A 27,737-nucleotide genomic window follows, 5' to 3' on the forward strand; every position below is an offset into this window, starting at 1 on the left:
AGCACAGAGTCCTCAAGATTACATACAGAAAGATAATATGCACAATTCACTTCCTTTTTTTGAGTATTTGCTTTAATCAGAGCCCAAGTAAGAACAGTCACATTTTAGCCAGGATTTCCTCTGGCTGCCTATTCTCTCGCCAGTTCCACTTTGGCTTCTGAAATAGTCTTTATTATTAATATTATTATTTTTGTAACTCCTGCATTAAAAGATGTGACACCCATCTAACCTGTGTAAAGGCAGGGAGTCATCAGAATAGGTCTGCTCTTGTATTTAATTCCATTTCCCCTCACATGCTGCAGCCTCAAGACACTTTCAGCCAAGGATCTGGATCCAAGCTGTTCCCAAATTTGTTTCAAGTGGCAGTAACTTCTGCGGCTCTCACAAACACTCAAAAATTCAGTTCTGATGCAGTGCAGAACTGAATCTCCTCTGCTGGGTGGGAATACATAAACATCTCCACTGGAGAATTCACAGCATCTGTTCCCAGCAGGATTTATGGATAGCTGCCCTTTCTAGAAGCACTTTAATTGGAAAAGGGCCATGAAGCTGGAAGTACAAGAGGTGAAAGGAAGGTATGAAAAGCAAGAATTAGTTACATTAGTGCTTAAAACTCAGTGCTTCCACTGAGCAATATCATCTTTTTGGTCTACATGGATAACCAATCCCACAAGTGTTAAGATCACAAGAACGCCAAAAATGGAGAGGTAGATACTTTGGTTCTTTTCTCTGCTGTTTTATTTTCTTTCATATCTTGGCTTCATATTCTTCTTACTGCCTGTTGTACATCTAGCCCACCACATATGCTGTAGTGTGAGTTTTGTTGTTTTTTTTTTTTTTAAAGTGTATTTCTAAAAAAAATCAGCAAGAATAAATAAAATTTGGTATAAATAGAGACAAATCACTGACACTATCTCAGCTTCAGAATCCATTCTTTTAAAAGCAGTTTTAAGGGCTATGGAAAAATGGTAATGAACCACTTACCATTTTCTTCCACTTCATCCTGCGGTTCTGGTACCATGTCTTCACCTGGAGCTGAGTCAAACCCAATGACTGGGCTAAATCGAGCCTGGAAAACAAGACAGACGTTGAATTGAGTTGACAGAGGACGAGAAGAGCCCAGATGCCAGGGGCAGACCATCCAACAGTAAGTGCATATAACAGGAGGACTGCCAGAAAATACTGCTATTTGTTCCTTCAATCTGTTGTTTGAAAAAAAGTCAGACAAAAGCGGTAAACCACGTTTGGGTAAAAAGATAGCTGGCTCTTACAAAAGAAGCAAGAATATTCAGGTGTTTGCAGCACTAATTTGAGAAATGAGCTCTCTCATTTGTTCTCTTTTCTCCTCTGTCACCATGAAGGAATAAGCAAACCTACAAATATCAGAGGTTTTTCTGCCCTTTTTGAAACACACAACTGTGGTACTCTGACTGCTGACACCACATTTGTGCATGAAGCTGCTGGTACACAGCATCCCTGAAAAACAGGTCTATGGTGTCTGAAGCAAACACGTAAGAAGAAAGACACTCGGCATCAGTCTGCCTTTGAAAGCGTTGCTCCTTATATCGTATTTCATCTTCACTACCCACATAATGGGGATAATGATGCTTTTTCATTTCTCATGGAGTAGTAGTACATCTAAATCTATTAATTTCTTATGCATTCTGCTATTATAGGCAATTTAGGCATATAAATGAATTTATTATTTGCGTGTTTAGCTTAAGGGTATATGTGGCAGACAGCCCATAATCCTGATTCATCCTCTGCAAATCTCCAACCTGTGCAAGTTCATTTGAAACCATTCATTATTTCTATATTAAAACCCAGGATATGAAGCAAATACATCTCAGACTAACTCTTTATCCTTCCCCACAGGTGATAGTAGCATGCATCTGGCAGTGTTGTAATGGCGTTGCACAACGGATGGAGTTGGAAATCCTCAGCAACGCTGGGCAAGTGCCCCAGCGTCACGCAAGTCCTGCAGGTGGGACAGCTCAAACAGAGTCACATTCCAAGGTGTTCTGGATTATGTGAGCTTTTTTGGCAAATATTTCCCCACCTTTGCATGGGGAAACACACTGGTGGTTCAAGGCCAAGTTTTTCATAATACAACTTTTATTTCAGCTGGGTTCCTGGGGCAGTCAGACACACTTTTGTATTTATAAACACCTCTGTACCCCACACCAGCTCTGTGCTCACACACATACTCCTAGCTTCATTCTTATCCCCCACTTAGATTCCCTACAGGTTTGGTTTGCCTGCTGCCCATGCCACTACAGAGTGTCTGCAAGATATCCCATTGACTTAAAAATGCCACCACTGTTGTGTGAGTAGCAGAATCTAGCAGAGGCATTATCCCCTCATACCGCACTCCTTTACTACTAATAAACCAGGTGCTCCAGTTGTCATCCAAGCAGTACAATGTTGCACCCAGGCCAAAAGCTGCAGGACTCAACACAGAGCACAATCCATTGCTTCACCATCACGTTTCCAGCCATGAGTTCACACAGAAACACTGCTTGACTAACTCTTGCCACAGTGCACGTCTTATCACACTTTGATTACCTGCAGCCAGTTACCACCTCTTGCCACACACATTATTGTAACCAGCATTGCCTAGAAACCCAAGGAAACAAACCAAGAGGGGGAAGCGGTACAGGGACAGGAATTGCTCATCAGCCTCAAGCACATACAAAACCAAGGAACAGTCATACTATTAATTAAATTTACCAGCCCTGAGTGCTTCAGCAATGGTGTCAACAATCTGCTTATGTGAAGCTGTGAGGAGTCAATACAGGAGCATTAGGAACTCTGAAGCTGTACAAGACATTACAGTCCTGTCCATGAAATTTGGTCTAGCTGTGATCCTTGGCTTGGTGACAGACAGTAAAAGTAGAGAATGCTGACTTCAAAACCAATTTAAATATTGGAATTCTGCCATCTGTGGAGCTCAAGGTCTGGTCAACCTTTCAAACTCTCTCTAGGTTTACAAACTTAATAGGAATTGGGCAAAATCTTTTTCCTGTAATTTAAGTTTGCTGAATAGTGTCCAAGGTCTTTAAAATAGATAGAACCTAGATAGAACCTTTCCTTATTTTAGTTCATCCATTTGTTACCAAGCAGTCCCTAAGAACTCGGGACAGAAGCAAGGCAGCCTTCTGATGTATGCATCCCTGGCTCTATTTCCCTGATGGACAGGCCACTAGCTCCTCACTGAATTGCTAACCAGGTTTACTAGAGGAAAGCTAGTTCAGCAGCCAGCTGAAGCAACAGGCAATCTCCCAGCCTCCATAGAGACACAGCCATCCACCACTGGATCCCAGGAGGAAATCAGGCTGCATTTTTTTCCAAGGGTCTAGCAAGAACAGGAAAGGGAGAGCTTTTGCTCTGTTTCTTGTGCATCTCTGAGTGCCTGCTAGCAAGCACATTTATCAGCATGTGACATTTCCATTGATACAGCCTATCCATGTCACCTTTGATCCCACGAAAAGTTAGCCTTGAAATTGAATCTGGTCACCTGCCCATGTTCTTGGCCAACAGCAGAGGCATCTCTGTGGAGCTAGAAGGCAGCACACTGCAGCCAGGGAGCATCTGGTATGGGAATGAGAACAGCTGAGCAGGGCTGCAGTAGCCCTTTTGCTCCCCTTCCTTTTCCTAGTTTAGGAAGCAGTATTTTCCTGCTCCTTTCTAAGCAGTATTTATAGCCACTCACAGGCCTTCAGCTAGTTTCTACCCTGCCTGGTTGTCCCCATATCTAAAAGGAACAGAAGTGAGCTACAGATGAATACAAGGTGTGATCTGGCTGTCTTTCAGATCAGTCACTGTCAGCATTGTCCCTGAAAAGGAAAAAACACTCAAAGGTGACACTGAGCATTCAGATGCACTGTTGAGATAAAGCAGTGAACCAGAATGTTTCCTAGATGAAGACAAGAGCTTCCAGCACGGCAAAATGACTCTAGGAGGTGGTGCATAGTGCATAGGTGTATAGTCTGATCTGTGACAGGCAGCTTGTATTTCACTGCCCAGCCCAGCAAACTCCTACCTGTCAGGGGTAGACAGATACTTCTGCTTCTGGAATTTCTTCTCCAAGCCCATTAGCTGGAGCTCTGTGAAGATGGTCCTACTCCGGCGTGGCTTTTTTAACCGAGGTGTGGGCTGCTCTGCCTCCGACTCGCTGCTGGCATGGGTCTCGCTGGCTGGGGTCTCCGAACTTGCAGTCCCTGAGGAGGCCTGGGCAGGCAGCACACGGGAGCTGGTGGCAGCTGGAACGAGGTGAGGGACCACGGAGGGCTGCCTGGTGATAACGGAGATGAGAGGATATGCCCTCAGAGAAGGGGACCCTGGCAGGGAAAAAAGAAGACGTGGATAAGGGCGAGTTGAGTGGCAATGTGGTTAAGAAATAAGAGCATTGGAGAGAACAAGCAGAGGGGAACACCTTCCCTGGCTCTGCCATTCAGCTATTAAATGACCACAACCAAGTCAATTCCTCTCTCTGGACCTGTTTGCTCTTCCAGATTATGTGTAGCCTTCTTGGGCTGGCAGTCTCTTGCTGTGCATTTCATTTTCCTTAGCATAGAGTGTCTATTTTCATTGTCTTTTTTTTTTTTTTTTTTTTTCCAGGAGCTATTAGAACACACATTGTTGAAGTCATCCATTTAATTACCCCAAGAGACTAACTCAGAGCAAACAAGACAAAATCTGTCCCCACTCATGCAAATCTGCTTCTCTATGGACACTAGGACAGGGTTCATTTGAGATAGTTACCTAGCCCCCTTTATATGTGACAGACAATTTCATCTAGTTCTCTATCGGGTAACTCAAGAAGTCAGGTGAATCACACTTCTATCCTCCGTTTTCCATATTGACCCCACTGACCATTCAGGCAGATGAGGCTGGATAGATAAGAGGCAGATTTCCTCACTGACTCGTAACTCTACATCTTACACCAACCAGTGGATACCAGTCCTAGAAGTAAATCAGCAGCTCTGCTCCAATCCTTTCAGGCCAGAGCCAGTCTGGGATGACAAATTTAAACACTCCCAGACACTACAGGAAGTTCTGATTCACTTCAGGTCGCCTGAATTTACAGCTATGGACAGATTTCTGCTCAGCCTTAGCCCCAGGAAATCAAATGTTTCTTTAAATCTCTGGGCAGTGAAATATGGCCACGTACGGGAAATGTGCATTCGTTGCAAGATGGCTCTGTATACAACTTTGCAAACAACCTGCAGTCTTGGGCAAGTCACTTTCTTGCTCGGTACCTCAGTTTACCTCGTCTGCAAAATGGAAACAATCCTTCTTACCTACATTGCTGGTGGTAAAACATGGATTAAAGCTTAATGTACATAAAGTATTCTCAGATCCTTAAGATAAATGGTACTGTGGAAAGGAACGTATTACACCAACACACCCGATTGTGAAACTCTTAATATGAATCAACACTAATGAACATAATGATCTATAGGCCTCAATGAGTCTATTTTGGTGAGTAACTCATCACCAGTAAAGGAAAGGTGTTACCAGCCTGGCCTGCTGATGACCTATATTCCTTACTCTCATCCCCAGCATGAAGGGTTGTGGGGTCATACATCAGGTATCAAGTAAACAGCCGTGCAGAGGGTACATAAAGAATTCTGCAGCTTGTTGATTGGCACTTCTCCCCACAACCACTTCAGTCACATGGAAAATTCAGCTGCTTACAAAGTGAGCTTGGAAAATTTTTGTCAATACAGTGTAAATCACAGCAGTCTGCATACAAATTAAGCCTTGCTTTTCTCCTCCACACCTTTGCAACCCCACAAATCAAAATATTTCCATTAAATTTAAGTTATTCCACCTAAACCACCCAGGAAGTACATGAGAGATGAGAATTGCTTAGCCAACAATTGTTTGTGTAAAGTGTATCTACGTCTTCTCTCTGTGGATTTTTTTTCCCTCAGCTGATGCCTGTGTGCAGATCTACTACCACCAAGTGAAATGGCAGAAATTCTGCCTTGATTTACCATCTCTGTGGCAGTTCAAAGAGCATAAATCAGGAGAGAGCTGTCCTTTGCCTTATGCCACTAATTCTGCACCCTCGGACTCCAGCTAGCTACGCAGAAAGTACAGCAGATCCTACTCCCACAGTTGATGTTCTCCCAGCCAGTACCTGCTGGGACAGGAAAGGCAATGCCAACACACCACTGGAATAGACTTCTTCCTCTGTTTCAGCCAAACTGGCCTGAAAGAGTAACCTCAACTGGTGCTCAAGCTTACATGCCATAAAGGAAGGCGCCTAGCCTTATGGCATGCTCTAGGGAGCCAGAGGGTCTCGGTTCAAACCTCTCCACCTAAAGAATGCAGCTCCTGCTCCCCTACAGGTTCATTCCCTGAGCCTTATTGCACAGCCTGAAACACCGTTCCTGCCCCTGCACATGGGTGGTTTTTGGCAAAAAATTGATACTTGTACCCTAGTGTGCTTCCAGCAGGGCTCTCTGCAAACCACAAGATTTCTGAGGAGTAAGAAATCACCAGAACCCAGAAACTGCTGCAAGGCTCCAAGTGACAAAATCCTATAGAGAAAAACACTTTTACACGGGACTCTCTTCAAGCGAGGTCAGCAAAAGGTATTTGGAATCAGAGCAATCAGGGATATTTGCTTTCCTGCATGCATGGTAGCAGCATGCAGGACTGCTTGGGGTGAGGGAGACTAGCTGTGATGGTCCCAGAGCTTGACATCGGCTTCAGACTAATTTTCTAGTAATTAGGTAAGACCAAGATGACGATCATAAGATGACCACTTTCCTCCTTCCAGGATCAGCAGTTGCAGCACGGATATTTTTGCAGGGTAAAACAGTGGCTGGTTATTAGAGAAGCAGATGACACTGGGGTTGTTCAAGTGTTGAGAACCTGAAAGAGGGGATACATTTTCCAAACTGTTCAGCAGCCAGCAACTGAGATGTGGCGAAAGCTCAGCACACGCTTATTTTTGGTGCCCACGTCAGGACACTTATTTACTTACAGAACCTCTGAAACTGCTGCTCTACTTCTGGACAAGTAATGGTTTGCAACTGCTGAGTTGCTTCGAGCTCCAGGTGGTGAACAGATTTGTGAGGCTGTTGACACCGAGTGCCTTATTTGTTTATCATTTGAGATCATAAGAGAAGCCTTTGCTTATGGCATGACCCCAACAGTTGGGATGGTGCTTTTAGAAGTGATTGTAAATAATAAAAGCATCAGCTGATGTTCAGCTCAGCCATATACATATACAAGACTTCTCAGCTTTCTGCCCTTGGCCTGATGAGGGTACAGGATGGCTATGACAGAGTAAGGACAGCATTTAGCGAAAAACCAGGGGTTCAAGACTTTCAGTAGGGAAAGCTGGAAGTCAGAAAGAGGGCAATGTTTTAGCAGCCACCTGCAGTTAGTAAAAAAAAAAAAAAAAAGCAGAAGTAGATAACCTCTACATTGCTACTAGATCACAAAGAAAAAAGCGTAAGTTCAGCATCCTGTTCTGGATATAGTTACCCCAAAGATCAAAGACAGCTGAAGTTGAGTTAGTCCACTGTATCGAGGTACACTATTAATACATTTCCCCTTAAACCATCTGTACAGTTCTTACCCTGATAAAGTCTTGGCTTCCAACCACTACAAAATCTGAGGCTAGATCTAAATTTTCACATCCCCCAGAGTTCAAAGGTATTTCTAGACTGACATGGTATTGTAAGAATGGAATAATTTCCTAATCTTCAACAAATTAAATGCTGGCAAGCAGCTCTTGTCTGCTCAGCACTGTTGTGACATGCTCTGTCTCTCAAGACGGGAAGGAATGGAGATGAAGCACTCTGCCTTTTCATACCTGCCTTATAGAACAGTTTCAGCTGAACGTGTACTTTCCCATATCATTCTTTGAGTACCTTTTCCACTTTTGACCCACTGTCCTTTTGCCCTCAAAAACCAAAAAGAAGTCCAAATATGCCAGAAAATGAGGAATTAGTTTGCTACCCTGGCAGCACAGTGTTTTAACATTCCCCACTGATACAATCAAGAGGCTGCACTGGTGAAGTGCTGTGAAAACACCACAGGTTTAAGATTCAGGAGTTCTTAACACTCTTCATAAGAGGATGGTGTCTTACTATGTGGTTTTGCAGAGAAAATTCCTAATTTTATGTATTTGAATATTCTTCATTACCCTGTTCTTAATTTTAGGATAGTTTCATGTTTCCTGTGCTGCTGAATAGTTCCCAAGTTCTTGGGAAGTATTAGTATAATCCACACTTCATACCATACACAACTGAGGAAATAGTGCTTATACAACCATTTTGCTGTAATTATTTTAAGCATTTAACTAGTCTCAATTTTAAGCATCAAGAAAGCTCTTATTTCTGTCCATCTTTATAATGCTAACATCTGGCCACTTGGTTGCTAAAACTAATAAAGAGCTAAAAATAAAAATGACATTGGATCTGCAGAGTGTTTTCCAAGGATCTGAAAGCATTTTGTTTCACTATTTAAATCAGGCCATGTTGGCAGCCTCCATACAGTGAAGAACAGACCTGACCCTCGCACAATGCACTGACCACACAGCCTTGAAATGAATTGGCTTACTCAAGCCATCTAGAAGACCCCCGGACTCCTGTTTCCTAATTACATGCAAGACATTTGTCCTAGAAATTTCTCATCATCTGACATATTCACAAGAATCTTTTTCTCACGTGTTTTGCTTTTCAGTACTAGCACCAAGAAGAAGGACAGGGAATGTGTCCTGTTTTCCCCAGAAGGTCGCAGTCAAGAAAGTCAATTTTTACTGGCCAAACAAATCAATATCCCAGGCATCAACCTGGTGTATCAGCCTGTAACTTCCACTTACCACACATATGAAAACAAGGAGTAAAGCAGCAAAGGCTCCAGACTCCCCATCCTGCCCCAAGTCTAGATACGTGAACAATTGCTTTTCATCAGCCCAGCCTGCAGCCAGCTCCACTCATCTGCTGGGATGTTTTGATTAAACTTATGACCATGAGATATGATGCAATAGGTGCACCACCATTGAACTGTATCACATTGCAAAAGTTTTAATTAAAAATAAATGTTTCAAACAAATCTTTTTCTCTCCTTTTTCCCCTCCCCCTTCTCGCTGGCTTATTTTCAACTGCAGCAGACAGAGACTAGAGGAAAGAGAAAAGGGAAAGCACTAATTAATTGCACTGTTTGACTGCCGGCAATGGCAGAACAGTTTTCCTCCTAGGCAAACTCAGCTAATTCTGTTTTGGAAGGAAAGGAAGGAAAGATTTATGGATCAGCTCCTCTTGGCAGGTCAGTCCTGCTCGGAGGCAGAATGAAATCTCACTCCGAATGGGCTGCAGTGAAAGGTAAATAAAAAAAGAAAATGAACTTACGACTTAGGAAGGTCTATAAATCTGCTGTCTCCCAAGTGTCAAAACAAAAGGGTACCAAGAAGGAGTTGGGTTCATTTAGGAGAGTTTCATTTTGCCAAAAGAATGAACAGCCTATTGAAAGGAAAAAGCAAGCCCTGAGCAAAGCAAAGAAGGCAAAAGAAGAAATGTTCAGAATAAGCGGAACCAAACACAGTTTGTTTAGCAGAGAGGGCATTAAATCTAGTTTCTGTACCAGATTCCCAAAACCAGATTTGCCAGCCATGCCACTGCCACACATCTTGGCTGGATTTTGCCACCAGCTTCCATGGGAATGGAGCCAGGCCAGAGCTGAGCACAGACCTGGTAAGATCCAGCCATTCAACTTGGCCCAGAAGTCAAGTGGTCAAAGACAACAACCAAACACATACAGCATGCACTGGGACACAGGATGTCTTCTCAGCTCCCAGTGGGTTCCTTTGCCTTGTGGCTGCTAGAGCCTGTCAGAGGTTGGCTAGGGACATAACACGGCTCTTGCACAAGGGTTGTGCTTCTGCTTGCTTCCTCAGCCACCATGCACTGTGCAGACCTGCAGCACCTCTTTCCCATCAGAAGAAGAGCAACGAGCTGTGCATATAATGGGCAAATTCATTCTCTGGTAGAAACAAGTAGTTAGGAGAGGACGGAAGGAAAATAACTGGGTCTGCCAACCTCTTCACTCAATAACTCAATATACAGCCCTTTTCTAGCCTTCCTCATTGGCGTACCATCATTAACTAATGCTCAAACCCCCAGTTCAGAAACGACCTGGGTGATGTTTGTGCTATGCAGCATGGTGCTGTGCACAGATCTCTCAGCTATCTTTAGAATGGGAAGCAGCACAGCCATGCCAGGGTATGATTGCACCTGAGCTAATTATGGCCTTAAAAGAGGTGGGCTAATTAGGCTGTGAATACTGTGTTGACAGCTCGACAGCTTCCAAGACACGAGTTGGTGTATTTGTATGGTGTGGCCCTTGCAATACATTGACACAGATGGTCTTTCAGACATAACTACCCCTCTTGTGTACTCTGCTGATGGGCCGGGTGTTCAGGCATAGCCCCAGCATCTTCCTGAAGATGATCCCTGCTCAAGTCAACTGAACCTCAAAGATGCAAATGCTACTTCTGGACTTGACTGTTTTTAGCATCCCTATCAAACCAACCTTGGCCAGAGAGATACGGGTAGATAACTTGCCAGGAATCCTTTGCATCAACCAGGGAAGACTTATTTTCTTCTCATTCTTTCCAGGCTTACTGTAAGACACCCCTACAGAGCCTGCCCCTCTTTGAATATTGAAATGGCTGGAAAACTTGGATGTAATCCTCTGACCTTTAAAAGGGCCATAACTCAGCTCTATAATCAGATCTTTCTGTGGCTATTACGTATTAAATAGGAATCCTGGAACTGGGAACACTTGATAATGCTCTTTATCATCATTCTTTTCCAGCATCTCAGCACCTAAGAGCCTGGTTGATTAACAGAGTTAGCACTGCTCTAGGAGAGCAGACTTTCATTTGTTCTTGTTGGTTTTGTTCGTTTAAATGATTGTTTTGTTGTTGTTGTTGTTAGTTTTGTTTTTCTACTAGCTTTTTCTTTGGTTGCATGGGGAACCAGTTGTAGCTAAACAGGAGCCAAAGCCTTTGCTATGAGCAGAGGTGAAGGGCACTTCTGGGACATTTTGAAAGCTTCCATAAATAGTCCCAAAACTCAGCTCAAGTGCACAGAGCCAAAATTTCCATGGGAATCATGAGTGTCACAGAGGCTATGGGGAAAAAGAGCAGTCAACCCTGAAATCTAAGTGCAGAGCTCGAGTGAAGAGACACTGGTGGTGCTCCAAAAGAGCATTCAGTGAGGTTCCTCAAAATTAAGTCTAACTGCTCCTCATCAGAGGTTGCAGGTACAGCTCACGCAATATTCTCTTTCCAATTCAATTCAGTAAAACCTATTAGTCTGACAAGGGCTGTGAGTCTTGCCAAAATTAAATGCAACTCAGCTACACAGCAAAAAGTTGGCTTGGTAGCTAATGGTTTCTCTCCCATAGGGAGAAATCCAGAGCCAATTGATGTCCATGGCAAAACACCCATCAGCTTCAGTGGAGCCAGAATTTCACCTGCATGCGTCCACAGAAGAAAAAAAAATAGTGCAGCTAATTTTAGTGAAGCAGAAAAGATCCTTCATAGGGCACTCTGATTAGAGGACAATTCTCTTGGAACCTACACCTTCTGTTATGAGCCAAGACAAAATTAAGGCTTATCCTCCTGGAGTCTTATTTTCCCTTCCCTAGGCACTTCCCTGTTCAATTAGTTTTGTTTGTTTGTTTGTTTTGGGGGGGAGGAAGGGGTTGTATTTTCATCTAAGTAAGTTGCAAACAAAAACCCTGCTGCCTGTAAATATTACCTTATATAATACTGAATATAATGTATTGTCACTAGAAACTGCTCTTCCACCATGCATCTCTCACTGTGCAACTACCCATCCAGCTACCCAGGGGTGAGCAGAGCTGGACTCAAACTTCAGCTGCCCTCACCTAAGCTGTGGGGCACTTGGTTCTGTAGTTGAGTTTAGCCCAGTTTCGAAGCCACAAGAAAAATTTCCTGAGCATTTGGAGTTGCGAGATCCAGGTTTTCTGTTTCAAGCCTGTCACCTTTAGCAATTTATCAACATAATGTTTCAGTATAACTTTCACATAATAACAGTAATTAATAAGTTTGAATGCATCTGAAGCATGCATGCCGGAGGCCTTTGCACACACACACACACACACACAAAACGAACCAGAAAGATAATTAATCCTTACTTAATAATGACATTTGATATTTATATTGTGCTTTTTGACTTCTTTAAGGCACTGTACACACAGTAAGTAATTGGTCTTGAGGAAATGATGAGCCTGAGAACCTCCCTTAATGAGAACTTGCCTCTCTCCAGCTGCCATGGGCACATATGTAATACTCTGCCTTGGACAGGGCTGGATGTGGGGCAATTATCTATCTTAAACACAATCCAAAAATTCACCTGCAGCACCAATGCCTCCAGCAATGCCAGATCCCTGAAGGGTGGCACCAGAGCACTTCTGGCTGGGATGGCAATAACCATAATAACAAGCCAGCTTTGTTTGAGAGCCATACTGGTGAGGGAGGAGATAGGAATGCACATTGAACCAGAGTCAAAAGACCTGGTTGTGCTGCTGTCCTGGGGCTAGTCACTCCATTGTGGTTTCCTGCTATCCTGGGACATCACGGCTTAGCTGCTGAGTTTCTTCTTATGTGCAAAAAAAAAAAAAATACAACAAGCACCACCTGGGCACTACAGGTTGTTCTCCCTGTGCCCAGTGGCCTTTCTTCCAGGTTGTCTGTCAAAAGGGAGTGTGCCAAGACCTTGTCATATTCTTACTGAAGAAAATTTATATGGAAAAGGATTTATTTATTTAAGAAGCATTTAAAGAATCTCTTTGGCCAGTACTCAACAAGTCCTTTGTAGCAAATGTAATAGCACTCTGCCTTAATTAGTGGAGAGTGAATCAGAAAAATATGCACTACTTTTCTATTCTGAATTATCCCGCCTCACACAAGGGGCTGCCTTTTGGAACAAAGTCCCCCTCAATTCACATCCATCCTCTTCAGGCAAACTGGGCATGGCTCAGAGGTTCTGCTCTTTATCTGAGGCTACAAGAAGTGATTCTGTTTGAGATTCCTCATCTTTACCAGATGATCCATTTAAATCCTACCCAGGAGGTGCTCCGAACCCAACAGATCAGTCCTCAGATCTCCTTTAGGATATATGGGCTCAAGGCCATCACAACTGGAAACAGCTCCAAGTGGCGGGCGGGTTTGTTTGTGAACCTCCATTCCAGACCCTTACTGTTTGGACTCCAAGGGAGTTTTAAGACCAGGCCACATTAGTCCCAGGGAAATAAACACAAGCATGTCTCCATAAACCTCACTGTTTAGATGGTGCAGGAAAGTTACTGGGATACAAGCCACCGGCTCATTTACCATATCTGTATCGAGGGACACTTTGGCTCCATTAAGCCAACATCAGTTTGAATCCCTTTCTTTTGAACTAAGTCATGTTGAATACTTCAGCCAAGATCTTCCTCCATTATGCAGCATAAGACTCAACTGTAGAGCTCATCACTCGCTGGACTCGGATTTAATAAGCAAGGTAGCCAAAAGATTACAGAATCAAATAGCTAGAAGAATGAATTTATAGGCAGTTTCTGGTCTCAGGGGTGGAAGAGAAACACAGCACCAGGGCGACCCAACTCTCAGGGTGGCTAAGCTGAAGCCGCAACAAGTTTCTGTCTTTGCTGATGACAGCCAGATGACTAGACACCTCGGGACACCAGGGAGAGACGTAGGAGGCCAAATCCAGAACTCCGTACAGATGGTCTCACCGGGTAGGGAGCAACACTTGGATTTAGGTCTAGAAACAGATCATCGGAGCTGAGAGGGTACAGTTTAATGGAAGGATAAGTCATGTTATGCTCTTCATACTGCTCCCTAAGTATCTCTTACTGGACACTGTCCAACATACTAGTCAATACGGACTTTGGTCTGACACATTAGGACCATTCTTATGTTCTTACACATTTGATAAATAAATCTGCCTTCTCTCAGGATTTCAGAGTTTCTGTCCAAGTTCAAATGCATAATGCCATGCATGCATAAATCAATCAGTCCTTTACTTCCTGCTCTGTTAATTATTATCACAACATCCATAAGCAAACACTGGCCTTGGTCAGCTGACTAGCCATGAACACAAAAGCACTCTTCAGGTTTCTCAAGCCCACCCTTGTGTGAGCTCCAGCACAAAGCTTGCCATAAATATCACCACCTCTTCCTGCTTCGAGCCTCTAAAACACTCTGGTGAGTGACACATGGGAAGAAAGAAAGTTCAATTGTTTCTAAACACCAGAGTGCTTAAATTTTGTCTCACTGATCTTTTGGAAAATGTTTTTTTCTTCTCAGGAGAACAGTAGATCTATGTTTAAAAACCACACACAGACCCCTCCTCTTTTCCTCCACACTGAAATGAAAGGGGGACTTGAGCAAGTACCAGCGTTAACCTGAAAGAGACCTGTCACTTCTTGGCAAAGCCTTTGCCTCTCATAATCATGGCTTATCTCAAGGATCACCCTATTAATAATCTTGCCCCCATCAGGACACATTTAGCAGAGAGGTTGGTGTTACTGAGCTGCATATATGTTTCTTTGATCTTGCATCTGCCTTAACAGAGAGAAAACTCATCTCTGTGCTTCTATGCACAAAAATAAACTCTGTGGACGATTTGGCTGAACAGCTGCACAAACAATGCATTTTAGATGCATGCAAATGATACACAAGCAAGCTGTGTTCAACCTGTCCATCCTTTGTGTTTGAGTTAGATCAGCAGTCTTAACCCAGCTCTTGTGGCTAGTGGGAAGGAGAAATATCGATGGAATAAAGCTACATATAATGCTCATCCCAATGCTACTCTAAGAACCCTGAAACCTCACTGTCAGAATCCAGAGCTCCTTCAAATAAGGATTTCATTCAAACCTGATTTTTTGGGTTGAAGAAGCTGACAAAGACTATGTCAAAGCTTCCAGCAGCACAGGGCATTGCTATTTTTATTCCCTCACTTCAAATAGCAGCTCACTCAGGTCACTCTGTGGATTGAATCCTATCCCAAACATAATCAATCGAGGACAGCTAAGCTTTCACTTTATGGATGGAGGAGGGAATACAGATGAATTTCCAGTTCCCAAAGAAGCAGCTTCTATAGGACTGTCTACATTACATGAAGCTAGCCATGAGCTGAAGTCATTTCAAGAACCTTCAGTTGTATGGCTTCATCACTGCCTCTACCTGTCCAAAATGGACACAGGGAGGCAGGATGCTCTCAGCGGTTACTCCCTCAGACTCCAGGCAGACTGATACTGTACTCGTTTCAACATCTGTACTTGATTATCCAGCCCTACGGTCCAGGAGTGAGTGAGGACAAGGAAAATTGCATTCACTACTACAGACATCATGGAAAGAGCATGTCAGACAACAGCATTACACATGTATTTTCACCACAAAGTATAGCTGGTGGATGACAGAACAAGGAGAGCCAACGAGGCAGTTATGGGCTTGGTCAGTAGGGGGGATATGGAAACCAAACAAAAAGCAAAATAGCCAATTGCTTGGTGTAAAATGCTCTGCCCGCAGAGGATGCAAAAGTCACAGCAAAAGTCATAGCACCACAGAGGTGTCATGCTGGAGGGGGCCTTGCCAGGATTCCAAACTTCAGCTCAGTCCACCCCACGCTTTGACCCTTTCCACCCCATGCTAGGGTGTACTGTCTGTGCCAGATCTACAGCCTGTACAAATGGGAATAGCCCCCAAAATCAAAAATCAGTCTGACATACAGACCCGGAGCATTCATTTCAGGGTGTTTGTTTTTTCTTCCCTTTATAGGTAGGAAAGGGAAACACAAACTGGTTTAGCTCCTATTGCAGTTCTCAAAAAGCAAGCCAAAAAATGTCTCAAGGATAGGCAGTCTCACAATGGATGCACCCGGAGCAACAGTTCCATGAGAAATATGTCAACCTTACAAAGTTGCAACGCACTTTGGCTGTATGTAACCATTTACATGTCAGAAAAGCGATGACAAGGTCTCTCAGGTACCAGTCTGCCGATACCCCAGTGCTGTTAGAAGGACGAGCCAGAAATTCCAGTTGGTGAGCTCTAGAAAGTTCCGGTCTCCAGAGAATATGATCCTTCACTCATGCCAGACATCACAGTGCTGTTTTTTTTTGTTGTTCTGATAGGAAGTCAGCCAACGAGACACTGTTTTCACATCTCCAGACAGATGCAGATTAGACTTAGGGTGGAGACTGGGCCTAATTAATCATAAGAGTTCGAATTAGGTTTCTACAGGTGCTCCAATTCTGCTAGCTTTAACTGTGGATTAATGACATTATGCACACAAACCTTAGAAGGACATCTGTTTCAGACATCTCCAACCTAGAACTACGAACACTCCCTATAAATGCTCTGAGGAGGGATCTAGATGGGAGACCCTCCCTCACTCTGAGGTTTGGAGGGGTTTGAGTCAAAGCTCTGGTTATCACCCATCTCTGGTTTTCATCAGCACATCTGTTTACCTCTGATTTTCCTACGGCACTTGTCACTGTGGAATGCAGCATCACCACGTTCCACAGGTACGTCTGTGACTCTATAATCTCATTTAAACACCAATCAGAAAAGTCAATAAGCAAAGGACAATACAGCCCTTTCTTCCATCCACATGCGTGTGTGGGCGTACAATCCCCACCAGTACTAGCATCAACTCCAGGATAATGGGAATATCATGTCATTCCCACTGACTTTACTAACTCTCACTTGACTCATAAAGGGCAAGAATAATCAAGTTTTGATCAATTAGGTGTAGATTTTGGGGAAGGGGGACACTGACATAGCATTTCCAGTCCTGCCAGAGCCTTAATGTACAATCCCAACCAGATCCCCAAATCTCACTGGAATTCTGTCTTCCCCACATGGAAAACAAAGATATCATCTACCACACAAGGCTGTTATATGGTCTGGAAAGTACTCAAACGGAAGCCACAAAGAGGAGGCAGAGGTGTTATTATCTCACACCTTGCTAAACACATTTCCCATTAATAGACTGCATAGATTGCATGAGCACTGCACTGAGAACTTTGTGTCATATGATTATGAAATTCCTTAATGTACCATTAATATATATGTTAATAATGAAGCAATGCATGTATCCTATTGTTGTGCAACCAGCAATGTTTCCACAGGAACTCCTCCAATAACAGGTATACATGCGGTTCATGGTTTTTCAAACCAAAATAATAAATTTCATTATTATTTTTTTTAAATGAAGTTATTTTGAACCAAGAACAAAATTCTGGCAAAGATCAGATGTGGCTGCAGATTTTTATATAGTAATAATCTAAGGAAAAAAAGCTTGCAGGAAATTTATTTCTGATGTTTCTCAAACACTACCAGTGTCAGACTCCTTTATGTGACTGGGGTGAAACTCGTCTGACATTTAGTATTCCCATGCTCTTTCTGTATACGGGGTAAGAGTCTTCATATTGCTAGTGTTCTCACTAAGCTATGAAATGGTGGCCATATCCCACCTGTAGCTTTATTAGATATTCCACCCAGAGAACTTAGACAATTCTTGAGGTGCAGTGCTTTATCACAAAAGACAGCCAGCTCTACTGATCCATCACACAACGCTGTTTTGCTTTGCCCAGCCATGCCATAATAGTTGCAGTGGGTCTTAATTTCCGACTGCTAAATGAGCCTTTAATATTTGTTTGGTGAATGACATAAGAAAGCTCTTCAATTCTAAATAATTAAAAGCATGCTGGTCTTTTTTTTTCCTCATCAAAGTATCAATGCCATGCCTGCAGCTAGTCTGTTTCCATCCTGGAGGATCTGCCAGGAAGCCAGAGCTAAGGTGTTTCAGTTTATGTAGAGTTTTAGAAAGACTTGCTTGGTCATTGACACAAATTTTACTGTCTCCAAACTCTCCAGTAAATTCAGGAGTGCTATTTTAAGTCTTCTTCTTCCATTCTTTATTAAATCATTATGTAGAAATGAAACCTTTAAGTTAAATGGATGCAACGTTGAATGCATACAGCTGGCTTACTAAAATGATTTCCCGTGCCTAGCCAGTGTATTCAGACCACCACAAATACTCCACCACCACCTCCTTTAAACACACAAAATATCAAAGTAGTTAAAAACAAACAAAAAACCCACATGCAACTAATACTAAGGCAAAATCAGAAACTTTTTAATCTGATATAAGAATTAGCTCAAATTAGGTAAAGATCTCAAATTATTTTGGTTTTAGTGCTTTGTTTTAAAATGAGTCAAAAAAGACTGAATTTAAGACAGCTAAGTAACATGTCCCTTCTACATTCATAAAACTTCAGACTGACACCACATTTCTACTCCTTTCCAGCTTGGAGGAAACAAAATGAGAATCTCTAATGAAAATGAAAAGTACTGCATTAGAACAAATCCATCTACAATTCACCTGGTGTATCTTTGCACACATTATGGAGAGGAAAAAAAAAAGAAAAAGCATTATTTCAATTATTTTTCCTCTTTGTGGGTCACTTTTCATTAAATTGTTGAGAAGAAAACATACTCCCACCAAGATGTTAATGTCTCATTTCCAGTACTGCTTTGGTAAAGAGACCAAATAAAAAAATAATGGCTTCTACAATAAGACATATCATCCATCGTCAGCATGTAAAATGCAGTCATTAATCACCGAAGTAACCTACTTATTATAAGTATTCAAGCACTGGCAATACAAATGCTTATAAAACAGGGGCTCCTTTCATAATTCCCTGCCCTTGTCTCTCAATAGTTTAGAGGATTAACCCTTTTACAACGAGGGATGGGCAAACTGGTTTTGCCTAATTCCAAACCAACTTGACGTCATGGGTTCGAAAGTTCGACTTGAACTCAAACATTATCAGAAGCAGTTTGTGCTGAGGGGAGACAGCAAGAAAGAGCTCAGTGACAGAACATGTCAGAAGACACTGCTGAACGTGGACAGAATTAAAAAAAAATCAAAAGGGTCAATGTATGGATAAAAACTACTAATAAATTATTTGAAATCCTTGCAAAGTAATAAATGCAACTTTGTCTTAACAGCTAAATGTGATTTGCATGGAAGCCTCTTCCCTCCTACAGACGTCTCTCTGGAGGGAAAAAAAAATACAGATTTTTTTTGTGCTTAGTTAATCCTCACGAAGAACACAGTTATATGTATACATGTCAATGTTGCAATCCCTACTGTCCGTATTACGTTGGGCTTCTCTTGCATTTCTTAGCAAAAGATTTTATAATATTTTGCACGTGTGTGATGAGACACCATTTTCTTGTATTTAGGAGGAAAGATAAGCATTTAACTGGCTTCACACTGTGAATCAGGTACAAAGTTGAGTAGAGTTGGCCAAGCCATTGAGCTGTAAAGGTCTCTGATATTCCCTGGGCTTTGCAAAATCAAACTCCATTTGGTTATCCCTGCTCACAACAGCATGTCTCAAGCTGACAGCTAAATGAATGCTCAGCAGAAAATGGTCATATATTTACAATCTGATGCAATTCCTTTTCTTTTCCTACACACCCAAAACTTCTCCTGACTTCAAGGAGTAAATAACGTGGGGATGGGGTAAATCAAGAGGTACTAAGAAAAGCAACATTTGAACATCTGAGTTTAAAAGACGTAAGCCTCGCTATTCACTGATCATTGTAAAAAATGAGACATCTGAAAGAAGAAAATTCTTGTGGAGAGAAACTAGATGAGGGATGAATTTGAATTTGCTCTCAGTGTGCAAAGTGACCCCAGTTCAACCAGAGCAATAACTTTTCACACTTAAAGAAATTTTGTCATAAACTGAGCAATTTTGTCCAATGTTGGTATCAATTACTAGAGGCAAATGATCTGTGATTGGCTTTGGGGAAAACAATCATCCTGAGACAACAAATTAAAAAAAAAATCCCCTGTATTTTAAACCATGCTAAAGCTATGTGCCAAATACTGGGCATGAATACGTAGTTTCTTCTGGCTAGATTTTTACTTTAATTAACAAAGCAGCAACAAGCAATAGCAACTACTTCACTGTAACTTCATCTGTAGAAATTGCTCAGTGAATACCTTGTAGGCATGACTGGTTTCAAAGTAATTGAGATATGTCCTGGTAAATCATCAGCAAGAAGTGCCAAACATTGCAAAGGTACTCAGAAAATCTGCACCAGTGCAGCTTCCTAAGAAATACCAGTTTTCTCAACATATTTCCCCCTAAAGGAAATGTCTTTCTTCAACCAAAGTTGCCATCAAGACACTGCAATGAATGGCAGCGTTTTCAGTACCCTGTAATTTACTACAGTAAAGTAACATTTTTATTTTGCAGGCATATACTTGGAGGTAGAGAAATACAATCACCAGGTAAAAACATTATAAACATTTCAAAAAGCTATAAAGATATCAAAGTTCAGATCACTGGTGAGTTAATATGAGTCAAACGAATCACGCCTAAGCTGTACTAAGCAGTCAATATCTATGAATACATAATAGTAATGCTCAGAATTTAAATAGCTGTCAACTGATTTTAATGCATTTTTACAGGTTGTGACATGTCTAATTGTGCTCATATTAAGAAGGGAGAAAATAAGGCATGGATCACAAATCAGTGACAAAGTCAAAAGGAGAATCAGGCTTTTTTGCAAGTATGTTAAAGCCACAGCTATTCAACTACAGCTATCTAGTTTTCTACGCTGCTTTCATGGTAACATCTTTGTTTACTTGTGGGGAAGAAAACAGGCAGTATTTTTCTTTAAGCGAAGTACGTGCCATAAGAGTCGTACATTAAAGTTTACAATGGTTTTACCTCCTCACCCCCATTAACACTACTGGTTGGGTATCACCTTCTACTCTTATTTGAAGGGAAATACCTATTTCATAGTTGTAAGCTCTTTGGAAAATGTTAATGGAAGCTATTAGTTGATCCTGGTATTAAAAGAAAAGCATGTAAAACAGAAGAGGATATGAAAAGGTGAAATAACCATGAAAGCTACAACAGCATAAAAGAAAATGAAATAATTTGCCAAACTAAGTTTACCACACTAAAAAACAAGCCTATTTAGCCAACTAAACAGCTCTAAAGAGACCCATATGCCAGCTGTGCATGCAGTCGCATGGATCTCTTTCATTTCCACCACTAATTGCAGTGGAAGAGCTTTGTTACAAAAAAAAAAAAAAAAAAACAAATATTAAGAGAAGTCTCAAGTGATTCAGAACAAACCCAGATCCATTCCTTTAGCATTATCCGCTTGTATGATGTATTCTGAATGTAATCTAAATGTAATACTGGAAAAGGAAAGACTAGAAGAAGGTATGGGGGAGAAATAGAAGGAAATCCAGAAGCTTCACTCCCGAACAGCCTTGCCTGAAATGCACTTGCTAACGCACAGCCTCTCCCATCCCACACCAGAAAAAGCCAAAGCAACTCTGCCAGCAAGTAGGTGATCCCCCCAATGATCCTGTGCAGGTATCCCAAGGTCTCCCAGCAGCTTTGCCAGGAATAGGAACCGTGGCAGAGCAGGTAATCAGCTGCTTCACATGTCCCCGAGGCTGCTTGTTACTGTGCAGGGGAAGCACCAGTCACAGCATAATATTTACCCATGGGATGGTAGAAACATCCCACACCTATGTCCCATTTTCTGTCCTTTAGCTGCTCTGCAAACATACAGCATTTCCATCCACCACAAAGACTTTCACAGAGCCAGAGCAATGTTGTGTCCTTAGTTAAAACAAGGATCATGCCCTAACATTCGTTTGAAACACAGCTGTTTAACGAAGACAGAAAATGAAACAGACCAACTTCAAACCCTGCAGAAGTCCTTTCAACACTTGGCATTAACTGGGAGATCGTTTAACTGCGGGGACAAATTTAGTTCCCTCTAGTTAATGACCCCATTTAACAGCTATCCCCTCTTGTATAGACAGTTCGCAATGTCCAAAGCTTCTGACAGATCTTTAGTGATGGCACTTGGGATGTGGTGCTAAAACGTCCAGAGATAGACTGCTTGGCTGGGTCGGACAGCTGCAAGCCAGGAAACCCTATACCTGCCAGCTCTGAGCTGCTCCAAACAGCAGGGAGACACCTTCACCCTGTTGGAAAAGAGCTGATGGGGAGAAATTCTAAGGACAGAATGAGAAGGATCAACCCTGAATTCATAAAACACAAAAACGTTCTCTAAAAGAGTCACAATTTAAAAGATGATCTCCCCGAGTTTCTGAAAACACCATATGTTGTTAAACTTGAACGTATATATAAATCCATCTTTTTATTATGTTCTCTTTTTAAATAATATTTTGGATGCTGTACTTTGTTCTGCTGAGACAAAGATGAATCTCCATAGCCACTCCAGTTTTGAGATTAGATCATGCAGACATTTCAGCAGCTTATGAGCTAATACTTGCACAAGTAAGCTCTCTAAATCCAGACAATTAGGAATAAAAACAACCCTGATTTCTAAAAATCTCTTCTCAATCATCTTTGCTGTCTCTTCTCATGTAAATGCTAACCAACTCGTCTCTGATGGACAGAAATATATCTACAGTATCAACCACGGTGACATCTCTTCACAACAGAGAGGTGCTGGAGTGGTCAGGCACCGTCGGGCACCATCGCAGAGGTCTCTGTCTCAGCCACAAGAAAAAGGGTTTCATTAGAGCCACACAAATAAAAAGCTACCAGTCTAGGATCACATTAAAACTCAAAGTGTTCACGAAATCTAAGCTTTAAACTACTTTAATATAATGTGCTTCTAAATGTTTACAGTTAAGGCATAATTGAATTTGACTCATGTGGGCCCTGATCCAACTACAATTTAATTGACTTCAGTGGGAGTTGGATTGGGCTCTAAGTCATTTTAACTAAAATAATACATCAATTGTTCCTCACCCACTTCATCAAACGCCTTCCCATCATTTATGATTGCTCTGTAATTTATTGCAACAAGGTAAAACCAACCCTTCTAGCTTTTGGCATGGTTTCCTGTCCCTCAGTGGAGAATCTCACTACCATCGAGCAACCTAAAACAAATTTGCTTACAGAAAGCGAAAGAGCACAACAAAGAGCAGACAGCAGAGATCTGAACTGCCTGGTATTGCCCTCTGCTGTTACAGAAAACTTCAAATATCAGCTCCTCCACTATTTAGTCACCAGAGGAACAAAATGAACTACTACCGTAGCTGTCAAGAGAAGGTTTTGAAGAAAACAGACAGAAGGGCAAAACCAAATGTGTTCACAAACACATGCAAACATTTTGTGGCCAAAAAACACTACACAAAAACATTTGGTTCAGACTTTTCACCATCATATTGTATCAGTTATTACATTACTTGTTTTCTGCTTCAGGGGGATTTGTTCTTATTTTTCTTCTTTTTCGTCTTTGAGCTGCAAGAGTAAAATCGAGCCCAAGCACTAGGCCCTCCTAAATACGTACAGAGCAATGCAATTATGTGCCCATGATACGTGCTGCAGGCAAGTACTTACCGTAAGAAGTACCACCGCTGCTAATTTTGCTTCAAAGATGACAGATTAACCTGTCACAGAATACCCTGTTTAAGTAACCACAAACACATCACACGCGTTTCTCTGTCTTGTAAAAGAGGAGATGCTTTTAATAAGGCTTCAACCCTTGTGTGCTTACACAACAGTGTTTTGGTTTTTAACGTATGCATGTAGGCAGCTGGATACTAGATGTGGCATCAGGCACCTGCACACACAAAGCTACAGGGACCTGTTCTTGCTTCAACGCTTGTTCTGAAGATGCCTATTAAAGTTTACTTCAGGTGAAATCCAACTTCCATGGGTTAAATCCTAGTTAAAAAAAAAGTATCAGGTAGAAAACTAGCCATTAACTATCCTGCAACTTGTAAGATAATCATTAGCAGAAATATCCAGAGCCAAACAGTGAGCAAATGTTTAAAGGTGACTTACATTGAAAACTCTCCCTTGTTTTGAAAGAAAAATCCACAGAATGAGTAGAAAGATTATCTGAGTTATAGAGCAAATACAAACATTTCTAGTTCAAGTCCTTCCTTGCATGAGTAGTCCTGTTGAAATCAGCCAACTAACTACATGAATAAAAACCACTGGCATGTTTAAGAATTTACAAGATAAGACCTGAATGCGCACATCCAAACACATTTTAAGGTCATCATAAGGTTGTTGCTCTGAATATAAGAGAAAAAAAAAAAAAAAAGCATATGTATTTACAAATTTTCTATAATCACATTATTAACAGGAATTTTATTTAAGAACTTCTGAAAAACTGATCTCTTTTTTCCTGTTTTAAAACACACACACAAAGGTTGTCTAGGAGTTGTTGATTAAGGGTGTCGTTCTTTCAGTTTGTGTGTTTTAGAGAGCTCAAATAATTTCCAGAAGTAAATACTGATGAAGACACAAGTTCAATCAGAAGTCTTACACTTGGGAAAAGACAGACTTGACCTACCGAGCTCTCATCATGTATGCCAGGATATTCTTCTAGAAAGTGTCTTGTTTTTACTGATAGTCGTTTTTTCTTACTGAACTATAAATGTTTATGCTCTACAAGAACTGGCAACTCTGGATAGGTATGCACAGACTGGTCAAAAAGGAAATAAAAGAGTTTGTGTTTTTTGTTGTTGTTTTTTAATAAAAGGAAGAGATGCTGGACTGCCGTTCCACGTACGCTTCAGAGAGACTTTACACAGACAACAGATTGATGCTGTCGCCAGGAACACCAGCACCCTCAATAATTCTCATCAGGTAGCTGAGAGCAGAATCAAGCCCCTGGCAGCCTCACGGCACACGTCCTGCCAGCATCACCCAGAGCGCAGGACGTAGTGCCACAGATGTGCTGGCTGCAGCTGGAGGAGATTTTATAACCAGTGGGGAGTCCACATTAGGGAGGCTGGAAGGAGTATTTAGGTATAGGCTATTCTTCATCCTCCCTTTCAGTTACTCTAATGGTCTCGGTGCTGAGTATCCAAACACCTGCCTGAAATATCTGCAATCGGTAACTTGGTGTTCTTCCGAGCTGTCTTCTAGCCAAGAGAAATGAGAGAAAAGAAGCCAAGAATCAGTCAAAATGTAAAGTTACATGAGAGAAAGATGGAAAATATTAAGTATTTACTGTGTTAGCCAGGTCCTAACACCAAATCTATATATATTTTTAAAGATGTCATTAAAATGTAGCTTGGGGAATTTCACATCACTCAACAAGGGCTAGAAGCTTCTCAGAGTCTCAGACTCTCCCAGAGCACTAGAACACAAGAATTAATTGATAACTGGGGGGAAGAGAAATCCATTTTCAATATTCCCCTGGATGATAATATTTATATGACCTCACAATTTATTGCTGCTAAGCTACTCTGAAACTCTCACATATGTCTTGTCCCTGCTGTCAGTGGTGGGAGTGATCAGACATGACATTGCACAGAAACTCTTCCTAACAGAGAAAGAAAAAACAATGCAAACAGAGGACATTTTCCTCTACAAATCTATGTGAGCAGACACTGTTGTGCCCACCTGCAGGAGACCTAACTCTGTCTGTCTCACCAGAGCAGTGCAACGCTGTGCTCTTCTCCCTGCTAAGTCAAAGCATCCATCGGCCACCCACTGCTCAGCTCCAATAGCTTGTTCTTGTGACCCAGCTCACTTATGGACTTTCTCTTGACTTAGTACACAAATACACCTGAGATCACAAAACAGGTTCCTAAGCTTTCCAAGGAACTATTTTTTCCACAGCAAACAAAGCTTGTGTTAATGTGTTCTGGCTTCTGCAGTCCAGCTGGAGCAATTCTTACATAGCACTGACTGAAAATGTTCAGTCATAACTTCCTCCCATCAAAAATATATTAAAGAAAAAAAGAAAGAAAAATCTTGCAATACAGAAATCAGCTTCATTGCTTTGCCAAACATCTCTTAAAAAAAGTGTTAGAAGTTTCACTTTAGGCTTTAGAAGGTATGTTTTCAATATTTTATTCCAGATTAATTATTTGATCTGTTTTTCACCCCCAATTTTTGGGCTTTAAACTTGCCAAAATAAACTCTTAAACATTTTGTTTCATTCTGAACTGAAAAGGTCAAGTGATTGTTATTTTTCCTATCTACCAACAAACCAAAACATCCATTTTTCTCACTAATCCTTGTATTTCCTCTACGAAGCGTAGAAATTTTGTACGTGGTCTGCAAAGCCTGAGAGCTGCAGTCACTGCTCACTGGATAAGGTATCAAGGGAATGAGCATAAGAAATAGAGCATCACAGTCAAGAAAAAAAGACAATCAGAGCAACAGTGAGCAAGAGCAGGGATAGCTTACTCCCTAACACAGTAAATGCCAGCACTGGGCTAAGAAACAACTCTAGCAAGCGTATCGAGCAAGCTGTCTACGGGGACTGGTTCCTGCCGTAAAGATAGTTCCAGATGATCGGCTCTGCCGTGTGCAGTTCCAGGCAAACCTTTACTCGCAGGTCTGTGCTGAGGGCATGGAAGCAACTTAAAGCCAGAAAGGCAGAGATTTCTTTTGGTCAGCCAGACCTGCTTGGGATGCTCTTACCAGCATTTAAACACTAAACCCTTTCTGAAGGAGTATCTATGTCCCAACCACCATGCCACCAAGGTTATAATAGCGTGAGCTCTCCCTTCACCAAACTCTTCACTGGAAGATAAATGTAATTAGCAACCCAAGTAAGTAGAAGGGAAATAAAACTCCTTAACTACTGCGCTGCTGCCCATAGTGAGTAGATAGTGAACTTCACACAACTTGCTGTCTCAGTACAAGTCCACATATTTTTTTTCCCAATCTCCCCAAGAAAGATTCTGCCCTTGTTCATGCTCATCTGGTACTGAAGGCAGCAATGCAGGTGGGACGTTTATTCTACAAGGCTTCCTTCTCCTGCACTTAACGCCAGCAAGCTGAATAAGTTATAAAAAGAATAAATCACAACAACTTGAGAGCCGTGGCACTAGATTTGCGTCGCACAGTTGCTGTGAGCAGGATCCGAACTGAGGTCAGCAGGCTCTTTATAAATCTACAGCATTTAAACCTAAAACAACGCGCAGATGGATTTAAACTGCACTCAGCGTAAGCTGTGAGGCTTTAGAAAATAAGGTGTAGGTGTCAATTTTCCCAGTGGAATCCCACATTCATTAATACCTTCTATTAGAGCATTCCTCCGCAATGCTTATTCATATTTAACCACAACCACAATGCTGATTACTTTCCACAGTAGGCTTTATTGCAATCACTGGGGTGTGATTTTCTGTTTTGTTCCTTGCAATTTTGCCCTTCATTAATGTATTTTATTCAAGATTAACACCAGCGAGATAAAGACAGCGAAATTCTGTCTTGATTGCAGATTTTTAAATAACTCAGCATTTAAACTACTTTAGAGCCAGATTTATGTGTTCAATCTAAGTGAGACCTGTGTTCAAATTCAGACTCTGCTCTGGTTTTGCTTCACTTCTGAAATACCACCTCTAATATTGGATATAATCTGACTGAGAGGATTGACAGACTCATCTCCAAATATATGGTTATTATTAGTCAGCTCATATGCCACTTTTTTGGCATTTCTGAACTATATTTTCTGCTAAAGACATCAAAACATGTAAAAACCAAGGCAGACGTCCTGAAAAATGCCAAGCTCTTTAAAATTAAATTTTGTGCTTAAGCTTCAGCCATTACAGATGAATCCACTTGACAAGTCTACGGCATTTGGTCAGTTTACTTCGTCTCTGAGGCTGGTATGAGAT

General features: G+C 41.7%; 1 protein-coding gene across 1 annotated transcript in view; it reads right to left on the bottom strand.

The window, feature by feature from the left end:
* The window catches only part of BARX2 (BARX homeobox 2), a 36,036-nt gene that overhangs the window by 1,601 nt on the left and 6,698 nt on the right, over positions 1 to 27,737 (bottom strand). Inside the window, exons 2-3 of the mRNA XM_068659241.1 lie at positions 4,043 to 4,340; positions 985 to 1,069 (exon numbers count right to left, since the gene is read on the bottom strand). Of these exons, the coding sequence (XP_068515342.1) occupies positions 985 to 1,069; positions 4,043 to 4,340 (383 nt within the window). The remainder of the gene's footprint in view (positions 1 to 984; positions 1,070 to 4,042; positions 4,341 to 27,737) is intronic.

Source organism: Anas acuta, chromosome 23 (assembly GCF_963932015.1).
Source record: "Anas acuta chromosome 23, bAnaAcu1.1, whole genome shotgun sequence".
Lineage (NCBI taxonomy): Eukaryota > Metazoa > Chordata > Aves > Anseriformes > Anatidae > Anas > Anas acuta.